The 8,888-nt window shown below is 40.7% G+C and overlaps 1 protein-coding gene across 3 annotated transcripts in view; it reads left to right on the forward strand.

Annotated features, from left to right (window-relative positions):
• Positions 1–4,767, forward strand: part of Mtx2 (metaxin 2) — a 90,879-nt gene extending 86,112 nt beyond the window's left edge. The window contains exon 12 of one of the 3 annotated variants that reach the window (XM_052182742.1): positions 4,473–4,767. Coding sequence is in view for 1 of the 3 variants with exons in the window: in XM_052182740.1 (XP_052038700.1) it covers positions 4,473–4,494 (22 nt within the window). In the remaining 2 variants the exon portion in view is untranslated. The remainder of the gene's footprint in view (positions 1–4,472) is intronic. The other 2 variants (XM_052182739.1, XM_052182740.1) reach the window with 2 other exon arrangements.
• The last annotated feature ends 4,121 nt before the right edge of the window (positions 4,768–8,888 follow it).

Below are 8,888 nucleotides of genomic sequence, written 5' to 3' on the forward strand. Positions count from 1 at the left end.
ATTTGATTCCCTTGTGGGGGTGAATTCTCTAGGCTGCCCGCCTCACCTCAGCCGCCATCTTGTAATGGTGTCCATTCATCACAGGCAGAAGTGGGAGGAAGGGTGAGGGAGGATTAGAGCGAATCCATCATTGCTACTGGGAATCTCACTGGTTGTGCCCGCCTCCCAGCCCTGTGGGCAGGAGTCTATGCAAACAATAGCACCACATGTAGATAGAGAAACTGAGGGTCAAAGCACATCCGTTTTGCTGGATTAAAAACAAAACAGCAAACTCCATCCTCTTAAAAAACAAAAACAAAAAACAAAAAACCAAGCAAACAAATGAGGAGCTAACACAGATTTTCTTACCTTTAGGTCAGTTTGATTTTCTTAGACATATTCTAAAAATGCTAGCCACTGTTTAGCCTGAATTACCCATGGGTGTCTGATTATTTCTTGAACTATGATTTGTTCTAAAACCTATCACAAATCCAGTAGCTTACAGACAGAGGTCAAATAAAGCCCCCCTCACGTGTATCTTCTGACAAAGAATGGCCTGCCTTAGGAACCTACAAGGAAGAAGAGAGTAAAATATGCTTGACCATAACACATTTCAGAAGGTAGATGTTTTGGCTGAGCTATGTATAGGGCCTTGTATATGGCCTGGTTTTATATTTTCAGGATGTTTATTCTTACAGTGGCTGCCCTTCTTTTGTGAATTTCTTTGACTTTGGCTAATGCCAACCCTCTGCTTTCCTTTACTTATTATTTATTGTTGCTCCAGCAGGTGTTGCTTCTGAGAGTCGCCCCTGCTCTTGTCCTGTTCACTGTCCTGTCAGACTCCCTGCCAGACCCCTTGGGGGCTCAGCCGTACTCTACCCCAGACATCTCATGGCTGCTGAGCTAATGTTCTGGCTCTCTGTGGAGCTGAGAAAGCCTGTCCTGCACTCCCACCATCCAGCTACATGCTGTATTCTCTCCTCGTTGCCTTTTGTTAGCCTGAGCTGATTTGCCCAGGAGCAGCAGCGGGATCTGCAAATGGTATTTATGTGCTCTGATGGGAGCCATTTGGGGCCATGTTCCAATGTGCTCTGTCTGCAGATAACCAGGAGGGCTCCGGTTACAAGACAAACACTCTTGCACTTCTGACTTACTTCCTATTGATGAGTGGCCTCCAGGCTTGGGCTCATCTGTTCCTACTTTGCCTACCAGTGTTATCCATGTCCAGGAAGGAAATGAAATACCCCGTTCCCCTGGTCTGAGGATGCTGTAACAAGACTGCACGGGCCAAATTATAGTTTCATTGCTTTTAGCTGTGTGATGTTAGATTAGTTACTTAACCTCTCGGACCTTTACTTTTTAAAATCTTTCAAATGAAATGCTGCTACATAAATCATGTGTGGAGTGAGGATTTATTTAGTTGGTTAACATGCTAAAAGTCCACAGAAAAGACTGGGCAGTGTGTGCTATGTGAATGCTCACAGGAAATCATTCCCTCTCATCTTTCCTCTGACTATTCTTCTGGGAAACAAGAGCATGACTCTGCCTCTGTTTCTCAGTCCTTGGCAAAAAGGCACAACAGTAGGGCTAGTAAAGATTCCATACCTTGGGTTTGCCTTCAACTCATCCCCCAAGTGCAACCACCAAAGAAGCCAGCACCCTGCCATCCGTGCTGAGAAACCTCTAGGCTAGTGGTTGCCAACCTTCCTGATGTTGCCATCCTTCAATACAGTTCCCCATGCTATGCTAACCCAACCATAAAGTTATTTTGTTGCTACTTTGTAACTGTAACTTTACTGTTGTGAACCACAATGTAAATTGTTGGGGTTTTTTGTTTTGGTTTGTTTTGGTTTTGGTTTTGTTTTTGGTTTTGTTTTTGTTTTGTTTTGTTTTGGTCTTAGGCAACCTGTAGAAGGATCATTCAACCCCCAAAGGGGTCACGACCCACACTAGAGAACTAGTGTTCTAGACCCTTAACCTGGATAGGAAAGGGAAGGGAAACATGCCTGCTTCCAAGCGACTGTCCTCAGAGTTTCTGAAAACAATCCGTTTTCAATTTGGAGACTATGTTTTGTTCCAGCCCAGTGTAAAGGACTTAGCAGGGACTGCTGTGAAAGGGTGGGGAGGGAGGAAATTATCTACTGGTAGCAGTTCTAATGAAGACATAGCAATCTAATTCCAGAATGTAGAAGTTAGTCCGTTGCTTTGGATGATCAGAACTTATGACAAAGTTTGACAAAACTTTTGACAAAGATTCCAAAATTTTGTTTGAAGAGATATCCTCCGAATCTCGAGGCTGTGTTCCTTTAGCTTCTTCTGAGGTGGCTTCTGTATTTCTGACTAGATGATGACTGCTCTCTCTCTAGGCATCAGCTTCAACCGCTATCCTGGGATTACCTATGAGGGTGGGGATCTTTCTCTTGGACCTGTATTCATACAGTTTAGACCAGTATCTCAGAGCTTACGCACCTACGGCTGCTGCTGCTGCTGGAGTGAGGCCACACCATGGTCAGCTTTCCTCTAGCATGGGAGTTTCACGTTTTCTGGCTATCAATGCCTTTGTTTTCTCTGCTTATCTGTTTTTCCACAGTCTCTAATGCTCTCAGTACCATCCGCACCACGGGCATCCTTGATACGCCGCCAGTTCTCACCCCCCCAACCCCACCCCGCTTTCTCCTCTTTTGAAATCTCTCTCCTGGGCCCTGGACCTTCTTGCTGCCAAGAGAGAGGAGGACAGGCAGATCGATAAGGATCCCGAGGAAAAAGGGTGGAATTAGTAATTATGTTTATATCCTGCAGCTATTAAAATGGTTTTGTCTGCCCCCTACCCCAAGAGTGGTTTGGTTACAGGTTTATAAACTGAACATTGTTTCCAGTGCTTTTTGTGTTCTGCCCCTGATGTAGCCTTTGAGAAGTGTTTTTATGCCTGGTCATTCATATGCACCTGGTCTCTGACCTGTCCATTTGAAAATTATTAGAACTTTTCTCATTTATGGTAGTGTAAAATTTCTAGATGTGGGCATTTTTTTCATTAATTCTACTAGGCTCTGAGAGGCCTCTCATTCTTCAGAGTCACAGACTTCCAATCTAAGAGTCTTCTTACATTATTTAGGTGATAATTTTTTAAATTGTCTATTGCTTATATTTTCCCCTTGCAGTTTCCTTTTGACTATCACAGTTTTCTTTCCCAAAAGATTTTCCGTGGGCTTCCTCTCCCCCTTTATGACATTTTATTTTATGAACTCAAGGCATCCTCGTTTCCTGCCGAGGATGCTAACTGTAGCATTGGTGTTGCCTTCTCATTTCCATGTGGTTTCTTTCTCCAACAGCCTTTCTTCATTATACTGAACCCTTTGACTCAGTTTCCCGGCTTCATTTTGGAAAATTCCCTTAAAAGTCTAGTACTTTTGCTATATGTTTAAAAGCAAGGGTCGTATTAGAAATTATTTGTAATGCATTTTATCTTCTAAATAGGACTTGTCCTTGGTTTTCTAATATATTTGATAAACTATTCAAACAATATGTAGGAACAGAAATTCATTTACAGTTATACCTCCTAAAAAGAATCATTATTAAAAAAAAGTCATGTGTTTGTGCTATAAACATACATTCATGTAAATGATTCCATAATAATATACAATGTTTGAAATCTGTCTTCCCATGCTATCCCTAGGCCACTGATATCTTTATGCATGATCACACACACACATTCTGCATGAGTGGCTGTGATAGGTATTTAGCCCCAGACGGAGGCTTCTGACTTGTCACTACTAAAAGTCAGACTGCATGAGGCCCCGTTACTCTACCTCTGTCTGCCTTCTTGATTGCTCTCCTAGGAAGAAGTTTTAAAAACAAATTTACTGTGGAAAGAAAAGAAAAAATATTAAAAGATTCTAGAACAGAAAACGTTATTCGCCCAGGACTAGCATTGCGCAGGGTCTCAGGCACTGGGGCTGCGCCATCCAGCAGTGTGCTGAGTAGAATCAGGCAGACTGAGAGAACGGCCTCCAATTTCATCCCCCTCCAAGCCTGTGGCCAGGCTGTCACGACTTGAGCTTACTGTCTAGCGAATTGATCTGTCTTGGCTTCATTTGACTGAGTACCTCAACACCGGTACATTTACGTATATAGGGGAGATAGATAATAGATTAGTATATAGATGATAGATAAATGATAAATATACAACAGAGTAGATAATAGATAGCTATGGATATACTTTTATTACATAGATTGCATAAAGCAAGCCAAAAAATTAGAGATCATCTAAGTGAAAAATTAATATTTTCTGCCTATACTGACATGAATCCTTTCTGTTTTGAAGTCCACTGGTCTGGAATCAAGGGTCCCATTTCGTCTGCAAAATGAGAGGTTTTAGAATCTGGATCTAAAGTGGATCACAGGGAGAATAATGGAGTCTGGGAAACTTAGGTAAAGGTTTTTTTTTCTTATTCCTTCAGCAGCAGCACCCACCTATAAACCTTTCTGTATTACAGGTTACCTGTCACCCGTCACTAGTGGGAAATTCATCAACTTGGCTCTGCTCCTGAGATACAGCTCCCAGGAAAAGGACTGACTCTCTCCTATGCCTTAGGAGAGCATCGTACAGACAGTTCTTTCACATTCTCAGAGTCTGGGGTCAGCAATGGAATTTTCAGATTAGTCGCAGATGCCCTCCCCACACCGTCCTGCGTCAGCTTTAGTAACTGGTTGCACTTTAATCCAAAAGAAAACTTCTCAGGCCATTGAGCTTCAATACAGTTTAATGCCTTAAGGCTGTGGGGCTTGAATTCATCGAGAAGCCTGAATAAATGTTTTCAAATAAAATGAAACTCAACATATGTTCTTTTGCTTTGCTGCAAGTTTGGTTTTGGTTTTGTGTTCAAGTAACAAAACAAAACAAAAAAAACCCCAAAACACAAAAACACAAAAAACTCACTCTTGCCCAGGCTGCAAATGTCCCAGCTGGTGGCCTGCCCTTGACTTGGGTTTGTCTGGCCAAGTCTCAGAAGCTTGGCTTGTTCTAGAGGGAGGATCCCAGTGACCCTGGCTGCTTCCTGCTTGCAATTTTCAGATAGTCCCAGATGACTGGTTTGTGTTCTAGGCCAGAGTAACTCTTTTGCAGAATGAATAATATTTTCTTAAGTGCTTTTAAGTTGCCATTCATTGCCCATTTTAAAAATGATTTAATGAGTGAAAATATGCTGTTTATAAGTCCCTTAGTGCATATTTTTTAGAATGGCTGAATGAGTCGCTTTGTTTGCACACATTTACTACAATGGCCAAGGGAGATGTTACAACGGTCAGAAATCCCTTAAGATGACGTGTGAAGAAAAATCCTATCGGCTTGGTTATTTATTTGAGCATCAAGTCCCTTTAACAAATGACTCACTTGAACTTGTAGACCATTGCCCCCACTTTAAAATGGGGGACATTAAGGCTTTCAGATACACAAATGGCTTGTCCCAGTGAAAGCCAAAGGCAGGAGCTAATCAGGAACACAGTCAGCCGTTACATCATCTAGTTGATGTGCAGCCTGAAACTGAGCTGAGTACTGGGTGCACACCCTTACACTGGGAGCACATGCGCCAAGAAAATCAGGAGCCACCAGAGGAGAACTTAGAACCCACGCTATTTTAACTCTGCGGAGGCAGCCAGCCATGTACAGTGGGCGAGCTAACCATGGTATTTCTCTATTTGTTAGCCAGATCCCTAAATAATCTCTTATTAAGTAGATTCCTGCCAGCCCTATGAGTTATTGTGTGTGGTTTAAGGAAATAAAACCACATTGATTTAAAATATTCTCTAATTCAGATAAGACCAAATTAAGGAGCAGTGCAGTATTGAATGTCATTTTTCATGGGGAAGAAAGTGCTAGCTTTGAATGTCTTAATTTGAAAAATTAGCTCTACTTATGAATTTGTTGTTATCTAATCTTTCTGGGGTTCTGAATACTTTCATTCTGCAAAATTAACAACCATTCTAATTTTAAGTAGGAAATTGCATTTAAAAAAATCATTTTCCTCGAAGAGGAAAATTTAACTCTATTTTTGAAAACAGTGTCTGCACAAGCCATCTGTTAGGAACAGTAAGAGGCTGAAAGGAAATTTAACTGAAAACTCAATTAAGTAAGACTGTGTCATATCATAGTTAGTCAGTGTTCTGTTGCTGTGAAGAGACACCACAATCAAGGCAACTTAGAGAAGAAAACATCCAATTGCTAGCTTGTATACAGTTTCAAGGGTTAGAATGTTATCATCCTGGCTGGGGGCAGGGCAGTGTGCACACAGGAATGATGCTGGAAAAATTGCTGAGATTTTTATATCCTGTTTTGCATGCAGAGAGGGAAACAGTGTGCCTAGCCTAAGCCTCCCCCGCCCTCCAATGACACACCTACTTCAACAAGGCCACACCTCATAGTCCTTCCCGAACAGTTCAGTTAACTAGGGACCAACCATTCAAACATATGAACCTATAGAGGCCATTCTCATTCAAATCACAGTTGTTTTTATTAATTTTACTTATTTGTTTATTATTATTTATTTTTTGAGATAATATAATCACATTTTCCCCTTTCCTTTCTTCTTTCCATCCCATATATATCCCACCTTTCAAAATCATGGTCTCCTTTTTTTTCAATTGTTGTTACACACACACACACACACACACACACACACACTTCCAAATATATAAATAAACCCTGTTCAGTCTCGTATGTATATTTTCAGGCCTGACTACTTGGTGCTGGACAGCCAATTGATGTCCGGTACCAAGTAGTAGACTTTTGGGTTTTTCCCTGGGGTAGGCTATAATTTCCCCCAATCTCAGCATTTCTTAGTTGCATGTAGGTTTTTTGTGTATATAAGATTGAAGTTTTGGAAGCATTCCTTCATCTACTTTAGTGTGAATATTGTTGTTATTCTTGTTTGAGCTATGTTTAGGCAGTCATGTTGGTGAGACTTTTTGTGTGTAGTTTGTGACATTTCTAGGAGACACAGTTTCACAGAAAACTCCTTGATCCATGGGCTCTTGAAATCTTTCTGTGTCCTCTTTCGTGATGATGCCTGAGTCATAGATCAGGGAGTTAAACTGTAAATGTATCCATTAGGACTGGGCTCTACAACTCTGCATGCTGATTGGTTGTGGTTTCCTGTAATTGCTCCTCATCTGTCACAAAGAGAAGTTTCCATGATGAGGAGTGAGAACTACATATATCTGTGGGTCTTAGGACAAATATTTGGAATATACTTAGAGATTGTGCTTGTTCAGTAGAGTGGGGTTTTGGAATTCTTCTCCAAGATCCATGACTTCACTAGCCATGGATAGTTGGCTAGGTTTCTAGTACCAGGCATGATATTATTATTATTATTATTTTATTATTATTATTATTATTATCATCATCATCATCATCATTATCATCATCCTCATCATCCTCATCATTATCATTATGTGTGTTAATGGGTGTGTGGGCTATGTTTGTGAACACGTATGTAGAAATCAGAAGACAATCTGGAGTATTATCCTCTGGAAGACCCACTTGCCTATTTATCATTGATCTGAAGCTCATCAATTCAACTACACTGGCTAGGTAGTGAGCCCAAAGGATCATTCTGTCTCCATATCCCTGGGCTATATTTTGTGATACAAAGCATTTTTTTGTGGGTTCTGTAGATCAAATTCTCTATTCTTTAATTGGATATATTCTTTATTTACATTTCAAATCTTATCCCCTTTCCCAGTTCCCCCCTCCTCCCGGATAGCCCCTATCCAATCCTCCCTCCCCTACTTCTATGAGGGTATTCCTCTACCCACCCCACTCCTACCTCTCTACCCTTGATTCCCCTACATTGGGGCGCTAATATCCAATATATACAAAGAACTCAAGAAGTTGAACTCCAGAGAATCAAATAACCCTATTTAAAAAAATTTAGGCTACAGAGCTAAACAAGGAATTTTCAACTGAGGAATATCGAATGGCAGAAAAGTACCTAAAGAAATGTTCAATATCCTTAGTTATTAGGGAAATGCAAATCAAAACAACCCTGAGATTCCACCTCACACTAGTCAGAATGGCTAAAATCAAACTTTCTTTTCTTGATTCTATGGGAAACATTTTACCAACTGAACTATCTCCCCAGACCTGGTGAGCTATTTCAACAGATCTTTTGACTCAAATTAATCCAAATTATCAGACTCATCCCACAAAAGATTATGCATAGTAGAGGGAATTGTAAGGGGCACAGGCCAGTCATGAGAAAACTCAATGTTTTTTGAAGAGTTAAAGTTTTGAATTGATAAGCGCTTAAAGTGGAACTCTCTAATATTTTAAAATTATTTTATTATATATAAATATAAATAAAAACTATTAATTTTATATATATGAGTGCTTTGCCTGCATTTATGTATGTATACTACATGCATGCCTGGTGCAAGTAGAGGCCAGAAGAGGGCATTGGATCCCCTGGAACTGGAGTTCTAGATGGTTGTGAGGCATTATGTGAGTGCTGGGAGTCAAACCTAGGTCCTCTGAAAGAACAACAAGTGCTTTAAACCACTCCCTAGCCCTCCCTCCTTTTTTTAAACAGGGGAACGAGGTCACTATAATTCTACAGTGCATCTCAGAAGCAAAGAGCAGCAATGAATTGACTGGAGGGTAGGGGCTCTCGCTGGTCAGTTTTCAATACATCTATGCCCTTCTGTGGCATTCTGTATCAAAACCCATTTCCTTGGCTCCTTGAGAAGAGGTTTCCATCCAGCAGATCTCATTTCCTGTGCAGCGGTAATAGCACAATGAAATTTTATCAGGTGCACGGTAATGTATAGTCATCAATGAATCTAACAAGGATACATTTTATAAGAAAATCAATAAAAGAAAATGGTTATATTGTTGACTGGAGCCAGCATGCAGAAAT

This window comes from Apodemus sylvaticus, chromosome 5 (genome assembly GCF_947179515.1).
Source record: "Apodemus sylvaticus chromosome 5, mApoSyl1.1, whole genome shotgun sequence".
In the NCBI taxonomy this organism is placed as follows: Eukaryota; Metazoa; Chordata; class Mammalia; order Rodentia; family Muridae; genus Apodemus; species Apodemus sylvaticus.